Genomic DNA, 20,197 nt, shown 5'->3' with positions numbered 1-20,197 from the left:
GGGCCGTTCGTGTCTTAATGTCTTATTTGCACGGAATTTTGAAATAGTACATCATTTGCATGGGTTTTGCTGAGGAATTAGTCGACTCGAAGATACTTGACTGTAGTAGCGAATCGATTCTTTGGACTCGGATTACTTATAATTATACAGGTTTCTATTTAATTAGATTTGACTTGATTTTTTAAGTAGATATTGAATTTGATCCCATCAATCATTGCAACTCATTAAACAAAGTTTATTCATACCCTCAGAGTATTTGAATATTTAACTCTTCCAACCAAATCACTTCTCGCATTTTTTCTCACGATCAAAAGCAACGAAAACATCCAAGACACTACATATAATGTTTTTTCGCCAAAATAATACGAGAGTCATCCAAATATAAATCGGATTTTTTTTTACACAACCTATTGAGAAAAGATACAAATACAAATAGATTGCCGTAATTGAATGTGATGTAAACCTAAATATTCTTTGTATATCGCTCTGGGTTTCGTAAATTGAATAATAGATAATGGAAGTCCAAACACGAGTTTACTCGTGTCCGGTCAATAATGTATTAAACTAGTGAATCGATTTGAAGAAGAAGCGAAGGCTTTTTCGAACCAATAAAGTTGCGCACAAAAATTCCGGTTTATATTTAAATGACCCTCGTACTATTCACACAGATTCTAATCACAAAGTTCTCCGAGTTCAAAGGCACGATACGACACACGAACGTAGGGGTTCCCCTGGTGCTTCCAAACGACAGTCACCGAAAATGACATTAGATTTCTACCAGTAACATCTTCTATCATCATTTTATTTCTTCCCTCCTCCATAACGACGCGATACCCGACCGGTAGGCTTGTACCCGGAGTCACGATGTTGTTTTCTCTCCTGATTTGTAGATTCCGCATGCGTTATCGCGGTCGATGGAAATAAAATACGGCGTGGTGGTGGCTCATTCACCTCTCCGGGTTCCTGCGATGCCAGCAGCCATATATCCCCCATCCCCACCATTTCGCAAAAGATCCGCGAACCACATAGCTCGACAGCCGCATAACTAATCCCTCGCCCCCAAGTACTTGGCTCTTGGTTCATTTCTCTCCTGTGCTCTGCACTCACTACTGCTCTCTTCTATCTTCTTCTACTCGCTCTTCTCTCTTGCTCTTATTTACTCATCCCGAGCCCGAAACGAAAAACACAGACAACGCCGAAGAAAGCCGCGCGCCGATAGAATCGCCGAGGCCGCGAAGCAACAGCAGAAGGACGAGAAATCCAAGGACTGGGAGAACGATTCCTGGAAGACGATACCCAGGGACGAGAAAAGCTGGCACCTCTACAGAACCGCGATGGACCTGTGGGCTGAGTCGAACGTCAATCAGAGCAACGAGAACGGAGGGTACAACACGAATCGCCACTACGACAGTCAGGATCGCAAGAACGAGAGGGACTACTCGGATCGTGGGACAATGGAGAACGGACAGACGCGGAAGTCCGTGAAGAAGTCGCAGGAGAAGACCCAGAAGAACGAGTACGATAATCGTAACCGTAGCAGTGCCAATCGCAAGAACAAGATGACCAACGAGGATCAGTCGAGGACCAATTCCAGAAGGAACAACGAGCAGGAGCAGGATCGTCGCGAGACGAAAAGATCCAAGGAGCCCGTGGAGACTGAAGAGGACGAGATAGAGCTGGAAGAAGAGGAGGAGGAGGACAGTTATAGCACCAGGATGGATTACCAGAAGTACGATGGGAAAAAGTATTACGGGGATAGACCAGACGGCCAAGAGAGGAATTCTAGACGTAACTATCACCCTGTGGAACAGGAGGAGCCGAAATACGAGAACGAGAAGACTTCTTCCGCCTCGTCCTCGGGCACAGACGACGAGAGCACCATCACCATCCCGGAAACTGGCAGGAAAGTGGAGCACATCGCGCAGAAACTGGAGCAAACCGCCCAGAAGTACGCCAGGGAGCACAGCCCGCCGAAATTCATCGAGCGGAGGAACGACTACAGGAGTCTCGAGCGCAGGGAGGAGAAACAACCGCCGCCTCCCTACGAGAGGTACAACGACGAGAGAGGTCGTGGACCGCAGAGATTCGAGCGTGAGAGGGATCGTTACTTCGAGAAGTCGCCCCCATCGTCGCAAAAGACTTCTACTTATGAAAGAGAGAGGACTTTCGAAAAGAATCCCGACAGAAATAGGAACATCGAGCGAGCGTCGAGTCGACGCTTCGAGAGACCTAGGCCACCCTCCGAGGAAGCGCCAGAGAGACCTACGGAACCAAGGCATGTTTACAGGGAACGCAGGTACTCCGATAAAGAGGAAGCTATTTACGGGGAGACAAGGTTCGTTCGCGAGGTGTCTGTGGACAAGGAGCGAGGCTACGAGTCCAACTTTGAAACGAAACTGGAAAGGACCAAGGTGATAGAGAGGCACGGTTATCAAAACGTGATCGCGCAGAACAGTCTTCAGAAGTTTAGAAACGGGCCTCAGAGTCTCGAGAAGAACGACACGAATAACAACACCCTGAAGGACGAGAACACGAAACCGTTGCTGCCTAGGCAGACGACTGCTGTTGGCCATCTGATACAAACAGGTAGGGCCTTCGATGTAGACTCGAAGAGTCCGAAGTTAGTGAAGAGGACGAAGTCGTTCTGGAGGTTCAGGAGGGATTCCGATGTCCTGGAGGGCATGGCGCTCTGGCAGCACAGGTCTCTTGTTGATATCCCGAAGATGATTAAGAAAGAGGTGAAGGAAGGCAATGGTAATTCTACGGAGACGAAGAAGCAGAGTCCTGAGGGCAGTCCCACTTCTCGTCAGAGTATCGAGACCAGGAACAGTGATACCACCATCACAAACGAGACCAGGCAAGACGAACCCAAGCCTGCAGAGAGGGTCCACGTGCCAGAGAAATCTGACTACTTCGAAGACTTTCCAACTCCCGCCGAAAGACCCAAGGCTGTTGAGAGGTCCGAGTATCGGATGCATCAAGAGGAGAGGTCCTATTTCATGGGGAACGTCTCGCGGAAAGCCATCATCGAGAAGGAGCGGAAGCGTAGCATGGAGGCCAAGCGGAACATGATTGTCGCAGAGTTGAAGGAGAATAACGAAGCTAAAAGAAACGAGAGGAGAAAAAAGTACACGGACGATGAGGACGGTTTGACTCAGAACTTCAGCGAGACCGAGGCGTCCGACGAAGAGTCTACGTACAGCTGCATCGTCGTCAAGGATCAAACTGTCTCCGAGAAGACTCTTCTACCAAGGACCAAGCTCCGAAGGGACTCCGATAGGGAGAGGGATAAGAACATGTGTGGACCTTGGTACGATCTCTGGGGAGTGGACGCCTCGGTGAATAAAAAGAAGAAGAAGAAGCAGCAGTAAATCTTTAAAGAAATTATCTTGTATTCTCTGTTTTATTCGTTCGAGTATCGGAGGCCAGGTCGAGGCCTCCTCGGTCTCCCGGTGAATTATAATTATAATCATAATTATAATTAATTCGATGAATTTATCGAACTCGGGGAGACGCTTGCCTCTGGGCTCGATGAATCCGAAGCTAACGTGACAATTGAAACGCGAAACCGTTTTATGATTTCGTCCTTGAGATTTTGTTTTTATCGTTGAGTTACATTCCAATTCGATCGTCATCATGCGTACCTAATCATTTCGCACCTCGAATGACCACGAGTCTCTCATGTAATGCTTCCCATTGCTTGATCTTTTTTTTGTTTTAGAGCGTCCTCTCTTTTCTTACTTGTAAGTTTAGTCACCGTTTGCCACGTTTTGCGCTTTCGTCGACGCTCGTTTAGAAACCACATCGACGCGTTGACGTTAAGCGAGCGCATGGAGCGAGTCAGAATGAGACCACGTCGACGTGTGGCTTGTATGGCGACGGTGAAAACAACGTTATGGATGGTGATTCAATCATAACTCTTGTTGGAACCGTCGTTGCAGGATACTGTTGTAATTCGTTGATACCTGGATTGCTTCTGTATACTGGCACGTATTATGTCGTAGTCGTTTTATTAATGTTTGTTTTTTGCTGGCATATCACCCTGGCAACCATTTTGCACGAGTGTGTTGAACAAAGTGTTCAATGTTTTCTTACATGTTAAATTAGAGAGGAGAACTGTTAGAGAAGATCTAAGAATGAAAAGGCAGTTGACTCCATTGATGACATTTGCTTGTGAAAATTCGTTGTAGCCTCTGCAAGCACTATTTTTATTTGAATAATGAGTTTTGAAGGACATCAGGTATAAAATGAAATGAAATTGCTAATAAATTGCTTTTATGATGACGTTGGCTTGGGTGGCTGTATCGACAATACTCTTATGGTAGTGTAATGAAATAAACAGAAAGAATTTTTAAGTGAAGCTAATTTTTATGTTTGCACGCAGAAGAAAATATAATTAAATTTGTAACGGAACATGTAGCAGATTGTGATTACACAAAAGCGTAAATATGTTCTTTCATTTTCCGTCTTTTCATTTATAAATACAAATATTTCATATGCACGTGAAACCGAACTTTTTTCTGCCTTTATTCGAGAATTTTGTATTCATGTTCAACGTTTAAATGAAATTCTTGCATTTATATTGATCATCCGCCTCGCGCCGTAAACACAGATATGCTTTCAACTTGCATCTTAAAATTTGTTTTTGACGCATATTCTTGTATTACTTCCCCCTAGCGCATTTAATTTGATATCTACGTGAATTACCTCTTTGGTAGATATTTTTATAATTTTTCATGAACATAAAATGATAGACATGTGCATGCACAGATCTAATAATATTTTGAGATATTTGTCCAACAAATTTTAATACAAATTCAGCTTGCAGAGACTACCACCAATTTTTATAATTTCATTCGGAATTACTTCCTTAATATAACCCTACATGTTCGGTACATCTAAAAAATTCTTCAAAACCTACGAATCTTCGCACGTTTAACTACAGTTTAACAAATATTTAACAGTTTTTATTAATGATTTATATGAACTTCATAGAGAATAAAGTAGCGAGAAATGTTCTTTCTCATTTACGCTCCAATAATTCCCGAATCAAACGGCGCGAAGAAATGCGTCAGAAGCAGGTATACACGCATCGATGATTCAAATTAACGTGTCATTAGCTACGAGTGCCGCACGCCAATACCTAACGAGTGGGGAAAATACTTTGCCACGTCAAACAAGAACGACAGTGTAAACCTGTTTCTGTGTGAACGATCTAAACGCGAAATATAATGCGCAAACATTCACTCGCTAATCGTGTAAATTGGTTTCCGGTGTTGTTTGTTGGCATGGCTGGTTCATTTGAATATATTGTACGTAGATGTCATGAAAAGTTTAATTCCGTTCCCACGGTGTTCCATAGCGAAACGCTAAAACCTTGTTTATCGAGTCGCGTTTAATATTTGGCAACGCTTATTCGCCCGCAAGTAAATGGCCGTTATCGTGTTACCGTTTTTAAGCGGTGTTCGAGTTTTTCTCGTTATAAACTTCGTTAAATACTTTCACATTTATTTATTTGTTTTGTTCTCTTTCCCTCTCCCGAGGAATTCATTCGCGGTGCCCGCGAGTCTCGTTTTATTATATTTTCTCGCGGCCATTTGGTAAAATTTTAACGCTAACGAGCATTTCGTTTCCGACCAGTATACGTAGGAATTTACCGTTTTATTTGCGTTTACTTCTGCCAATGTTTGAACGACTGTTATACATAGTTGTTTGTGTTTTTCGCGATGTATGGCGCAAGTTTGCGATAGCAGGTTCGTAGGTCTCGCGCACACTTAACCGGTTTTGTTTTGCGACCGTAATGTAGAGCCGCGCGAAATAATAGGGGCAGTATTTTTTATATTCTACGTTTGGAAACAAAGTGGCGGTTTGAAGTTAGGTTGAAATTCTTCGAATTGTTTTGTGTTCGATTATTCTATGGATGTAAGTGTTTGAGTATTTAAGTACATGAAAATTATTATTTGAATATTATTATTCACTTATTGAATTAGTGAATAATATTATTCGTTATTGTTCATACACAGTTTGAATTATTTATTAAATCAAATATCTAGATTCTGGATATTTGATCGATTTTATAAAATATTCCAATGTATGAACAGAAAATATTCGACAAGAAATTTCAGCCCTAATATAAAATCGTTACAAAGATTTGAGAAGTCATTTGTAATGATTCAAGGGGTTGAATAAGTCCCACACAATTTGTTCTCTGTCCCTCAAATAATGTTATCAATTATTGTCCTTCTTAGCGAATAAACAAAATTCTTTCCTGATTAACCTCTTGAATTACTACATTTTAACGCGATGAACATTATAAAACATAGCAGTAGAGAAATAACAAGAAATTTCAGTTTGGTTCATTGCACTAAATTCCCGTCACCGTTCCGTTCTTCTAGGGCAAACATATTCGCAACAGTAAAGCTGCGCAAAACGAAGACGAACGATCGCTCGGCGCCGGCGTTGTCATGAGATAAGCTCTTCATCTAGATTACTTTCCTCGTGTGATGTTAGATGTACCGACAAAGAGGGTGTCTCTCCGTTCGAGAGACAACAGTTCCTTTCATGCAAAAGCTTCCGAAGCGAGTGCTTCAGGGATCTTCTTCACACGGCGTGGATGTCCGTCCAGCGAACACGTCCGACTTTAATCCTCTATGACTACTCTGTCCAAAGAGTGTAGACAAAGAATCGTCTACACGGCGCGAGCGAAGTCTGCTTCATTCTGAGAATTCTACGTCCCCGCGGCGCATTATCGAGGAAACCTTAGCTTCGAATCGAGACTGTCTCACGATCCGTCGATGTAGCAATGAAAGATAAGTGGAATTTTTAGGGACCATTTCGCAATCGGGACTACACGTGAGGTTTCACGTTCACTTGCGATGTTTGACCCGTTTTTTAGCCGTCATAGAGGATTGAAGAATAGTCCTCGAAACGAAGGACCATAAACATGTCTGCTTCGTCCAGGTAAGGCATTGGCAAATCATATCTTCTCCATTTTCTTTCCGATGGTATTCTACTTTAGGAGACGATTATTGATCTCCCACGCGAGTGTTTTTGTTTCTTTTTATATTGAGAATTATTTCATTCCGCTTAGACGAGGGGTGCGAACATTCTACGTTTTAGTTTTCTGTTGAATTTCGTTTTAAAATTTCATTCTTTTGGTAGTATTACTCTTATTAGAGACGATTTCTTAACCCTTAAAGTGGCTGTAAAACCAATACTGTTACAGTAGGGGAGTGTAAGTTATTTTCTAGAATAGTTCTCCTCTTCCTTCCCTCAGGAATATCTTCTTGCACACCGTAATTGCCGCAGTGACGCTCTCAGAAATTCCTTATTTCAGGTCTCTTAGATAATTGCTTCGATTTAGTTGTCCCTGTATTTATTCGAGTGTCCAAGAAAATATTGCTATTTTGTGTGTCCTGAAAATGTGGACAATTAATTAAAAAATATTGAACTATTAGAAAGAGTGAAGGGTGTAATATTATCTGGGACACCCCAAGAGCAAATTCTGATTCCTACAAATTCCTCGTCCTCGTAGTCATCGATGACACTTTAATTTCTTTCTCTTTGAGCTCGAAGCTTCCGTTCCATCCCCTAGATCTGCTCGAAGTGTTCGAGCATTTCAGATTCAATCGGTTACTTGCTCTTGTGATTTTATTTCTTCCAACGTCGCACGATCCGCATACAATCCGTTATTTTTATCGAACTTTCGATACACTCGCGCCTCGAACGACAGTTTATTTCCGGCTAAGTTAATCCATGAGCCGTTTCCTCTCCTTCGACGACTTCGTGTCGCGCCATCACGAAATGAAACTTTCATTCGAGACGTCGTAAAGCTGCTTTACGCTCCCGCTCACGAGTTAGGGCTCATAAAATTTCACTTCTCATTTTTTCCCCTTTCGTCGACGGGATGTTCTCTGGCACCCCGTGCTTCCGCGTCGCGACACCTTTTCCACGACTGTCGTCGATTCTTAGACCTGTTCGTCCGTGAATATAATTAATTATTTCCGGATACGTATCGCTCGGGTTTCCATAATAAAAATATCCCAAGTCCTTCGTGGTTCTTTCAGTTTAACTTTTTGACCTTAATATTTTGTTGACCAGTTACTGGATTGGCGCATGAATTGGTTTGTTTTTTTTTTCAATCGAAACTTAACAAAATCAAGTGTAACTTATATAAATATAAAATCAGATAGAAATATCACTGTGATAATAATGCATCGAAATAGGAAAAGCATTGTGGACAGCCGACCAACATATTCCACGTTTAGGTGAAATACTAAAGTCGAAAACGTTAGGATAAACGCTTGGGAGGGCCATGAAAGGCTTTGGACGTGAAAATAAACCTCAAAGAAAGAGGGACAAAGCAGTCCTGGGGTTTTCCTTCCCTGATGTGGATCGTGCGTTGTTTCCACGCGGAAAACGTTGCTTTCGAGTTCGTGAGTTTTGTTAACTCGACGACGTGCTTCGTTTCCTGTCCCTACTTCCTCACTTCCGTTCCGTTGGTGACGCGGTTTGTCGTGAAACGACATGCGCCCGTCATAGTGTGATTCTTTAGCGAAGAGCTGAAGAGAATGTCCCTGGATTGAATTAAATTTTATTTCCTAGAATTATGTAATCATAAGATGATACACATCGTGTGAATCCTTTTCAAGGGAAAGACTCAACGTTTTTAAATAGTTCAAAGTAGTTGTGGGAATGAGCTTCGTCTCAACCTGACGGACAGTAATAAATATGCAATTATATTATTTAAAGTTTATTTGTTACGTCTACAATTTTTTACACGTAGCAACATATTGCTGCAATTGACCATCCTATAAAAGTTAATTGAAATCTAAAGTGAACAGCGGTTCCCTTGCCAGAGGCATTCTTCATACCTGTCCGCATTATGCGTTTTTGATTTCGTTATATTCGAGAGCGAGCGCTCGAGTATTTGCGGTGAACAACCTGCCGAGAAAACGATGAAGATCATAAAATATAAATTGTTAGAAAGACAAAGTTCTTTAGTAACAAGGAAAGTTTCCATACTCCCAGGTTCTTCAACTGGGAATCCCAAGAAAAAATTTCAATTTACAGTTTCCAGTCTTCGAGGCTGTTGTTTATTATTTTGTTTTGGTCAAGAATATCTTTAGTTATGCATGCTTGCATCTTTAAAGAAATTCAATACGATTTTATACACTTTTGAGGATAGATCGTCGTCGATAGGACTTGATTTTCACAGAAAAAATTCACACTGCCGTCGCAGCTCAATGTGCGTTTACATCGTCATTCAGAAATGGGGAAAATTTTAATCTTATAATGACTGAAGAATAAAAATAACATATTGCAACTTTTGGTTATTTGATGCTCACGTAAAGATATAAATTTTCCCCGTCTCTTCAGCCACGCCATTTGTCAAACGAGATTAAAATTTCGAGAATTTTATTCGTTAGATCTCTAAGACAATTTTGTACCGCAAAGAAAATCTGCGTCATTTTGTACTTTGAAAATTGTTGGTCCTCGAACCATCGTTTTTAGATTGATAAGAAAATTGTAATGTTTTGTAATATAAAAATTATATCCAATGCTTTGACATTTCTACCATTAAAATTTTATAGAGATCAGCCTAGAAGTTGCTTTTTGCTTTCTCGAAAAGCTCTCGTCACTTTCTTACCAATCTAATACACTTTCTCGCTATGGCATCCAGATCAATTGTGTGGATGTTATTCAAACAGAAAACTGCCAGACATATGTAAACAAAGAATGTTATCTTCACGAATAATAGGGACCCGAAGATATCGTTCCCTTTCGATGATGAATTTTTACTGCGAACGTTTTTAGCGATTACTGCCAGGCATTCCAGCGCACCTCGATCCCCGCGACTCTTCCGAGGGATCGAAAGGCTTCCATCAACGAAGTACGATAGTCGTAAAACATCGATCAACCCAGTAAGCAGTTAGGTATATTGGCGCTCCAGCAATGGGACATTCGAGCGACAATTAGTCTCACGGTCATTCCTAGGCGTCTGAATTCCAGACGGTCGCGTAATTGTAAATAATAAATCATACTTCCTCGGACACACGTATTACCGTTCTTCCACTTTGACATGTATTACTACACATTGACACGACAACACAGAGGCGTGCAGATAGGACAGGGACCACCAAATGAGCTTGGAACGCACTTCGTGGAGAAAATGAACGTTTTCAGGAAAAAAAGACGTATTTCTTCTCAAACGTTTGTTAATATAGGTAGGCATTTATCATTTATTAACGCATTGACTACCACGTCTTGTGTATGTGTGGTAAGTGACACTAATGTTTTGATACTCACCTCCTTTTTTAAAATTATGCGAAAATTTAGTGGGTCAATGGTAATTCGAGAAATTTTGCTTGTAATCAATGTGAATTTTAATGAATTTCATAACATACGAATATCCAATTGATTTGTGAAAACAAAAGTTCATTCAATTATTCAATTTAAATTTTTTAGTTACCATTGTTTTATAATTGTACTGCAATCAATGTGAATTGATTACAAGCAAAACGTGTTGCTTGTAAAAGTATTTACAAGGTATTATTCTTAATTATTTTTGGAAATTGTACTTTCTTGAAAATATAAATAACGAAAACATTCGGAGCACGTGAATTAATGGAAATACGTGGGTGCATGGATCGCATGGAATGCACTCGGTGCAAAATTTCCTCCTCGGTATGCACGATTCCAGTGCTCATTTTGGCGATCCCCGGTGTAAATTACATACCTTCAGAAGGAAATACGAAAATAGTTAAAAAAAAGTAAAGGGTTTAGGGCAATTTCTTTTGTAAGTGCATTAGATAAGCGATGTGCGCATACGAGCGAGTCCAGAAACGAAGATGTTAATATACTATAAATATACATATTATATCGGTGAGCGTACCGGAAGTAGAAAGGATAGTAACGAAGCCAGCTCGTTTCGCGATGGGAATTCTTACGTGATCGAATTTTCGGATCGATGGAACGTGACGGATTTCGACTGCCGCTTTCGGTGGCTCTTTATGGGTAGTCTAGGGAAAACGAAATGATGAAATTGTTGTAAGAAGAACCATGTATACATGCATATACGTTATATATATATATATATATTATTGTTATTATATTAACGTTTTTTGTGCATCCCTCGTGTACGATTATTTATTCGAATGCTACCCCGACACTCTTTCAGGCGCGATTTATGGAGCCGTTTGAAGAGGTACACAGCGAAGCGGATGAAATGTGGCGTTTGCTATTTTGCTGAACATATCGGGCAGATATAGCTCGCGATAGCTACGATTTGTTTCGAAACTAATGACGGTATATATTTTTCCACATTGTTTCACACGGTTAGTGCACACAATGTAACTATCGCAAACGCTTATAAACAAAAAAAAATGAAATGGGATATTTCGTTTTGTTGCACTAAAAGTTACGAGAGAATCCTGTAGGTGATATTTTTGTGAGAAATTACGATGATCCTGTATTCTTTTTGAAAATACTAATAATAATCTTGAGTCTAATTATTTATATATAAATTCTTTTTTACTTACGCTAATTTTATTTTTCATTTGTTGAACACATGCCTAGTTCTATATATATGACTTATGTAATCGATCATTTTGAGTGAGTCGAGTTTAGTGTACTAGTTTTCTAACGTAATTTTAACTATGTTCTGGATAGACGTTGATTTGTGATATCAACAAAATTATTGAACGAAATACGATACCATCTTGCTTTCCCATCACGAAAGAAGGAGGACATTGCTGATCCCGTGGACGCTGTAATACGGTAGGTGGGATTATGATTTCAGCAGGTGTGTGTTTTATCGGTGTAATATTGTATAGTTAAAGTTAATGGACGTAGATCATTTTCGTGAGAAAATAGACAGGTGAATCAATGAATTTCGTAACATGCGAATACCCAACTGATTTGCGCTTGCACCTGGACACAAAAATTATTATTATAATTATTATTAATAATGCACACATTTTGTCGCAAATAAAATGGAATTCGAAGCAAAAGTTCAATTATTCAATTATACGAGACGCGAGGAAAATGAAATTCTACATGAAATTGCATAAATCACTGTAAAAGTTATTAAAATTATTCGAACATTCCTTCCATAAAATTCCTCCGCGTCTCGTTCTAGAATTCCTCGTCTACTAATTAATTCTCACAAGGGAGTACTGTGAATTGTCAGACAACGATTATGATGAAACTTTCATTGATCCAACTGCTATATTGAGTATAGTACAGTGTGTGAGCTGCTGTTACTTTTTAACTTGAAAGGTGAAACGGGCGAAAGGGTGAACATACGACATTTTTAAATTGTGAAATCTTAAAATATTAAGAAAATAAATCTTGATAGTATCCATAAATTTTGATATTAGCAAAAATAAGTACTTCGGCAAACCTTAAATTACATATCATAAATTCCACGCGGAGAAAAACAAACTTTTAACCATGCAGAAATTTCCAGAACCTTCAGTCAATGTTTTCAAGTCGAACGGCAGCAACAAGGAAGTACGACATGGTTCCCGTCTCGAATCAATGAACATTTCGCAATTAGTGAAAGTTTCATTAGACACGGTGACCAACAGTTCTCCCTCGTGGGCGTTAATCAACTTCTGTTTCAGTGAAATTTTTTTCAAGGGCCACAGTTTCGAATATCTCCCCTCGAAATTAAGTGTTCGAAGGGTGCACATTGTTTCACGAACCGTGCGCGAACGCCGCAGCATGGTCGCGCAATCTGACTGTCGAAAGTAGCCTAATCTACTTTTTTCGATCCCTCGTGAGTTGTAACGATTAAGCCAGTAACTCGATGGACGCCAGCCGGCGTCGAATAGAGGGAGACAACGGAGCAGATGATTAAACACGGGGGATACGTGTGTTCCGTTTTCGCCCGGAGGAATCGGCAAATACGCGAAATTGTGCTTCGCCAGCCGGCTGGCCGATTGGTCCAGTCGTTGCGAAAAATGTCGTTATGAGCATCGACAATGGACGAAACTGTATGTTAAACTTTTCCCTGCGAGCGTATCCAGTGATTTTTTCGAACCAGCCAGAATACTATTTTCATTTGGATTGTTGGACGGATTTAAATAGACGCGTTTTTCACATCAAGACTGGTTTGCAGGTTCTCTATGCTTTGTGCATTTTTGACGTTCCTGTTTCGCCGAGTTCCATTTTATTTAAATTCTCTGATTTTTTGGGGTGGAGCGAGCAAGTTTAATAAGCCAGAACTTTGTTATCAGTAGATTTAAAGGTAAATATAAAAGAAAAAAGAAAAAGAACGATGCTCAATGAAAAAATATGCTGAAAAAGTAGTCTACGACTGTTTTAATTCTACATTTAAAATCACTGTAATGTTTCCCCAACACCAGGTACTCGTCAAGGAACAGGAATCTAGAAAAATGAAATAGGAAGACAAAATGGAGGGGGATCGTACGAAAATTGGTGATTGGTCCCGCCGTATTAATCGACGCGATTTTGTAGTCAAAATATGCAACCCCCCCGAAACGTTCATTAGGCGTCGTACACGCGAACTCCCTTATGGAGGCTGCATGGCGGTGTTTGCTTTACTTTGAACCATTGAAATCCGTATCCAGGTTTTTGGCTTATGGAATGCGCCAAAGCTGAGCGTATTTGCGAAGCGGTTAATTATCATTCGCTTTCTCGCTCCCCTTTATTCCCGACGAGCGGCGCCCCTGTTTCGAACTGACAAAGCAGTCGTGTGCAATCGACGAGGCCCTGCCGATCGTTATTGCGCGCTGGTTAATTAGTTCGCCGATTTTTTGGGGGCCTTGCGCCATCTTTCAGTGGAGATGAAACAGTCAGTCAGGCGAAGTCCACACAGATTTCATAAAGTCACAATTTTAAATGTTAAGTATATTGATACTCGTGGTAACAACCATAGTAGTCACGCTATAAATATTTTTTATGTAATTATTTCACATTAATTACACGCTGAAATAAACGAATTTGATTATATAACGGACTAAATCACTCAGCAATGTTTAATTTTCATTGAACCAGAATATTCAATATTTAGCTACTCACTAGCTAGTATCCTAGCTTAAAGCTATCCAAGTCTATGTATTTTATTGGTGATAAATAATGCGTTGAAAAATTGCTGTTTGCAAGTGGGTAGAATTTTACGAATGGCCACGGCTAAAGAGTCCTTCAACAGCAACACTAACAATTTTCGTAGCTGGTTTGATGGTAATGCGCGTAGTCGTGCGTGTTTATGAATATGTTAACTGGCTCCAAAATCAATTCGCCTGTTTGATGTTTTTTCCGATCGGAATTCGCATGTACAATCTATCGCTTCTGGAGCTTGAAAAAAATTAAAACATACCAATGAAATATTCTGTGTTATAAAACAATATTACAAATATTCAATAAAGTGTTCAGTTCTGTTTCAAATATTTTACACACACCTGAAGTCCATATTTAAAAAACAAATCGGTGATGGATGCTTCCCATAGCTTCAATATTTAAAAACTAATATCTACATGAAGTAATTCCATTGCATTTTTATTATTACCATCTTCAACCAAGCCACTTTTACACCATGTCATCCAGAGTAACGAGGCATGCAACTACCCTCCTAAACTCCACCCTAAACCACAAAATGGAGGCCTCTATAAAACAGCCCTCGAAACGAGATCGTAAGAAACCTCGCGAGAATGCATCATCATCATCGTGTTCGGCGACATATTCAATATTGCGATATAGGATGGCGCTCTTAAAACGCGGGTAGGGGTACAGATAGCGGTCTGAGGTGGCTGCAGGTTAGAAGGGATGGGAAATCTCGTCGGTGGTCGCACATGTCGCTCCAGGAGGGCTCGTAAAAAAGATGCCCTCGAGGCATTTTATTGGGCCATGCCAGGTACGAGGGCGTCGGAAACTCCATGTTTCGTCGCTAGTCCGGGTTGTAAAATGTGCACGTGCCGTCGCGAGATAGCGCACGTTCGCGCAAACAGTGGGCCGAAAGTTTCCGGAAATTTTCAAATAAAAACCGATAACAGACTTTTTGTCCGCAACGTCCCTCGCTGAAAGCGTTGCACGAAAAAGTGGGGATGGTGTTTCTTAAATTCATTTGTTAGAAGCGTCATCTGGAAAGTTCGGCCGTTTACGACGCCCAGACGTGTAAAATGAAAACACCATGGAAAGCGTTCGAGTATCGGTCCTAAATGTATTGCCCCGTAAAACCGGTTTCCCTTCGCGTTCACGTGAAAATATGAAGGCACTTCCACCCGTAAAAATCCAGCGCTTGCGATTTATAGGTTGTTTGAATGCACGGTGCTCAAGTTTGATTCAAGGTATTCGAATTCCATTTGGACAGCTTTTACGGTGCTCGAAAATCAACATTTATGTTAACGTGATATTTTATTTGGAGGAGCTTTTACGAGTTTGGCTGCAGGGTTAAAAAATTATAAGTGGTCTAGTTGCTTCGTCTGCGCTTCGAAAATACTGTTGGCACGATCCACGATTCGTTCCTGGAGAACTGTTCTAAGCGAAAACATTCTGAGTAATGGCAAGTTAGCCAAACGGAATACGCAATTCAACGCATTCATGACCGGCAGATGTTTTACCTTATAGGTGAATGATTTGAGGCTGTTTTTAAAACAAGTACATCTTGGCGATCCATCGTTACTCTTAGAAAAAAATGATTTTATTCAACATTAGAGATCATGTAATCACAGAAAATTTTTCTCTGCGATCCTCACACAGAACTAATCTTGACCCTCATTAGAACCATCTTGAACACAGGCATCACGAGTTCCGAAAGCTGCAAAATAATCTGTAGCGTCCGTTTCAACTGAATTCCTCCGAATGAAGCAGAACGAGGTACCAGAGTCAATATCCGTGTATGGCAGTATTACGTCCGCCTCGCGGAAGTCGCTGCAAATTGAATAAAGGTAGCGTTAACTCCGAGGCAAGGTCCGTTCAATTAAATTTATGTTTTCGACGGGCTGATTTATCTCGACGATCAATTCTCTCTGGGTAATTTCGCACCACCATGGGAATTACCGGTAGAACAATTTCGATAAACTCACCGGTTTCTCAAAAAGGGAAGCGAAGGGAAATTTTATTGTCGGGAAGAACGGAAGCGCGAGGCAACGATGGTCACGTGACCATCGAGTATAATTTCCACCTGTTTCGTTGCGAGTTCTATTTGTCTGTGGGACCACATTGGAAACAGACGCAAAAATTTACTGCACTCGCGAACAAGAAATACAGTAGCTGCCGCGTGTAATTTACTGGGTCGAATTACAAAATAACTTGTACGAGTGCGTGAACTGTATTAAGTTAAGGATAACATTAAATTGAGAGTTTTACATTAAGATATTGCCACAATAAGTAATGAAAAGTGTCACATTCTAGTCTTGCATGATCATCGCGAATAGTATAAAAATTATTTCATTAAGAATTTAAGTTGATGTATTATTACTATCTTCATTATATATTTGGGGTTTCTTCTACATATGTCATAAAACACAAGGCTTATTTAGATGCTCCCTGATATTTTTCTGCATTGAATCGTCTTTTAATTCGTACCTTCCTTCAATCCAATTATGGAGAGTGTAGGAAGTCACGTGTAACAATTATACTTCATTCCCGTTATGTTTGGCGAAATTAAACGAAAATGGTTGGATCTCATCTTTCGAGAAATATTGTATTCGCCAACCACATCAAGTAATAAATTCTCTGAATTAATAGTGCCCATGTGAATGTGCCAAGCTCTAGAAACATTCATTTTACATTTGAATATTCCACTTTATATAGGGATACAAATTACCTCCAGGTCGGCGTTCCCGTGTTCGTATTAAATTGCTAGCTAATTTTTAATTTATTATTTAAATCAAAGTCCGTATCACATTTAGTGCTTTCATCAAATTTTACGGCGGGCGAAAGGGTCCGAATTAGTTACCGAATTTCGCTAAAAGTTGGCCAACACATCCTCTGTGACCAGAACCTGTCACTAAAAGGGTTTCGTCCAGTATATTTCCACGTACAATATTAATATGAAACAAAGTACGACGCCACGTTCGGTAAAAGTTATTTTACGGAGTCGAGAAAGTTTAACTCGCACTTTTGAAGAGGCAGTTACGCTAATCAGAGAGCTGTATGTCGCGTAACATCGAAAATACCTTTACTTGGCTATAGAGCAACAAAAAGCCTCGTAAATCCTCCTTGTAAGTTATAATTTATTTATGTATTCTCTTAAATAAAATTTTCTGACAAAACATTCTGTCAATGCATTCATAAATGCATTTATAGGCAGTGAAAAGATGAAAAATTATATTCATTTTATGAAAATAAAAAATCTTATCCAAATGTCGTTGCGTGACGATTCTATACTAAATTATTCTTCTCCGAGGGAGTTCAAATGAACGAGTCACAATCACTCATGAATATCAAGAGTCATAGAATGATTCCAGAGTGAAAAAATCATGAACACATTTCACGAGCTAGTGGACTTCCAAACAAGGGATCATTTGACGGGATAAACGCTGGTCGCCTCCAACAAACAGCGTACATTCAAAACAATCAAAAGCAATCCACTGCCGCCCTCCGACGAATTGCTATCGTCCCTGGTGACCCTGGAAAAAAATTTATGCGCGCAGCGTCCGTCACGCATAACGTCGCGTAATGGACGTTTTCGAGAAGTGGATTACTATCGTCGGTACACGTTGAATTTAAATGTGAAATCATGGTTGAGTTCAGTCGAAAAGCGTTCACTTTTCCGTGACCGGGAAAAGCGTATTCGGTTTTAAATGATATTTGTCCGAGCCTTCCATTCGTCACCAATTGAATTCCTAATCAGAGCTAACTCGAAAAGATCTGATTTCGATTGCGGATTTTCAAAAGGGTATAATGTAAACACACGTGGGCATATAATACATACATGATGTCCTGTAACTTGCAAACCTCCATTTTGTACCATAGGTTCCTATTTAGTTGTTTGCAGCTAACAAGGCTATCGCTAAACACAGTGCTTCCCAACAGGTGCGACGCGGTACACCGGCGTGCCAAGAGTGTGGCGATATCATAAACGAAGTAATAAATTAACCATGACTGAAATTAAGCTAGCCGCAAAGAATGTTTCTGTAGAACGAAATCCTTGGATATTGCACGTGATACAGTATCTTGAAATTAATTGTTTCGTGATATTGCAGTTGAGTGTCTTCGAAAGTATTTTATTTGAAAAATGTACTTTAACAGCAATAGTAATTTTTCTGGCAACTTCTTCTTAAAATAACCTCTTACTATATTTTTAGCTTTTATATCGCTTTTATATCGCTTTCCAACAACATACCTGATCATTTTTGAATTTCAGAAAATTAAAGGATCCCTTAAGGTTTTCTCTAAAACGTTAAACTGCCCTTTAGCAGATCCCTTTATTTGTTCCCAACTACACAGATCCGGGGGTCGAGTTTCACGCCACCGACTTCATTACTTTCCCTGTCAACTCCGAAATGATAAATCCCCGGCACGCGATGGCGACGGCAGATATTGCGCGTTTTCGCGGTCACGCGACAGCATCCGTCCTCCTATCATTGAAAATAAAAATTTCACGCGAGCTTGTTAAAGCTTATCACGACCGGGCAATGATTCCCCAAGCGCTTACGAAACGCTTCCGCGATAATACGCCCCTATTTTTATGATAATCCCGCCACGGAAAAGAACCAACCCTCTGATAATTACCGCGTAATGGTTCCCTCGGAAGTTTTTGCAAGACCAACTTTCTTGGCATGTTGCCCCTTTAAGAGATTACCCTTTGGATATTCTGCTATTTACGTCGGGATCCATTGTGATCCCGTTGCGCCTTGCTTCGACATTCGACCCTAAAAAGCTGATCGATATTCCTCGAGACACAATGCTTTCGCTGATAAGGTATATTTTCTTTTTGAGCTCGGTGACATCTTTGCTAGGGAAGCCAACGACTTTACACAATTTTGCTTTTGAATATAAATGGTTAGAAATAATTGTTGAGAATAATATTTAAATTTTTTGAAGCCTTAAGGAGAATTTTTATAGAGAGGGTAGGTTATGAAATATATTATAAAAATATAACATGTAAAATGTTGAATTCTTGTTATAAATATTTTCCTTATTCTTAATTACTAATAGTAATTAGTATTTGCAGTATTTAATATCAAACGATTGCTGGTTCGCAATAAAAGGATTAATACTCGATAAAATAATCAGCCGTCGTTTGATCGCCGAATTTCGCATCATTGCCAAGGAGCTCCCCACAGGGTCGGTTTTATAATCAAGTACACAAATCGAAATTGTCACCGGGAAGATCGCAGTGGGGGTTAAAGGCTGTATCGTTAGGTGCATAATTCAAGTGCACGCGTCGCTGGACATGCGAGCGTCCCGCGAGTAAACGCGTGAGCTTGCCTCGATTATTAACGTCGGTAATTCAGTTTTATCGACGATTGCCACTCTCGAGGCGACGCCGGGCGTTCTCCTACCACCATGAGAGGCCCCATGAGTAATCTCCGAGCGTCGACTAATACGGTAAAATATTGAGTAGGTTAACCAGCCGTTTTTCTGGGGATGTTCCGCAGTCAAGTTGGCGAACGGGCGACACATATGGCTAAATCTGCTGCCTTATCTTCCTCCATGCAGTCTTGAAAATTCAAATGCAATGTTCATAATTCACGGTGAAAGTAGTCGAAGCAACTTTTATTAACGCTGGGATGCAAACTCAAACTATGCAAACTCCGATTATTTTTAGAATATTTATATTTCTTGCTTAATTTAATTATGGGGTTGATTATGGATTTGACCTTATAATTATATTTTTTTTCTTTATAGAAACGAAGAGATGAATACAAAATGTGTATACATATAATAATTATACAATTACAGACACACGAGTATAATCATTCCATAGTTCTTTCGAATATATCTTAAAAGGAGTCCAATTACTGTTCTGTAACCAACCTTGTTACAAAAATTGTTACAGATTCTTGTTTGTTATATGGCAAAATAAGCAATATATATTTCATTACAGAATTCTGGGATCGCATAAGAACAGTTTTTCATAACACAGCGATATAAATTCGGGGACTGAAGAAGGGGGCATAATGAAATTCCGAGTGGACCGCAGAGCAGAGAAAATTTCGCAACTGCGTTTTCCTCGAATTTAATTAAAATTTTTGTCCGCTCCGTTTGCCCGTGCGTTTTTCAT

The 20,197-nt window shown here is 40.1% G+C and overlaps 2 protein-coding genes across 2 annotated transcripts in view; both read left to right on the top strand.

Moving 5' to 3' along the window:
* LOC128886357 (zinc finger CCCH domain-containing protein 13) overlaps positions 1–4,743 on the top strand; it is a 179,052-nt gene extending 174,309 nt beyond the window's left edge. Inside the window, exon 14 of the mRNA XM_054141166.1 lies at positions 1,190–4,743. Coding sequence (XP_053997141.1) covers positions 1,190–3,371 — 2,182 coding nt within the window. The 3' untranslated portion in view covers positions 3,372–4,743. The remainder of the gene's footprint in view (positions 1–1,189) is intronic.
* Positions 1–20,197, top strand: part of LOC128886345 (neuronal acetylcholine receptor subunit alpha-7-like) — a 454,660-nt gene that overhangs the window by 263,089 nt on the left and 171,374 nt on the right. The gene's annotated exons all lie outside the window — the stretch shown is intronic.

The sequence above is a fragment of the Hylaeus anthracinus genome, unplaced genomic scaffold, assembly GCF_026225885.1.
Source record: "Hylaeus anthracinus isolate JK02 unplaced genomic scaffold, UHH_iyHylAnth1.0_haploid 11982, whole genome shotgun sequence".
Classification (NCBI taxonomy): domain Eukaryota; kingdom Metazoa; phylum Arthropoda; class Insecta; order Hymenoptera; family Colletidae; genus Hylaeus; species Hylaeus anthracinus.
Note: the sequence above shows the minus strand (reverse complement) of the source record. Positions and strands in the feature narration are given on the sequence as shown.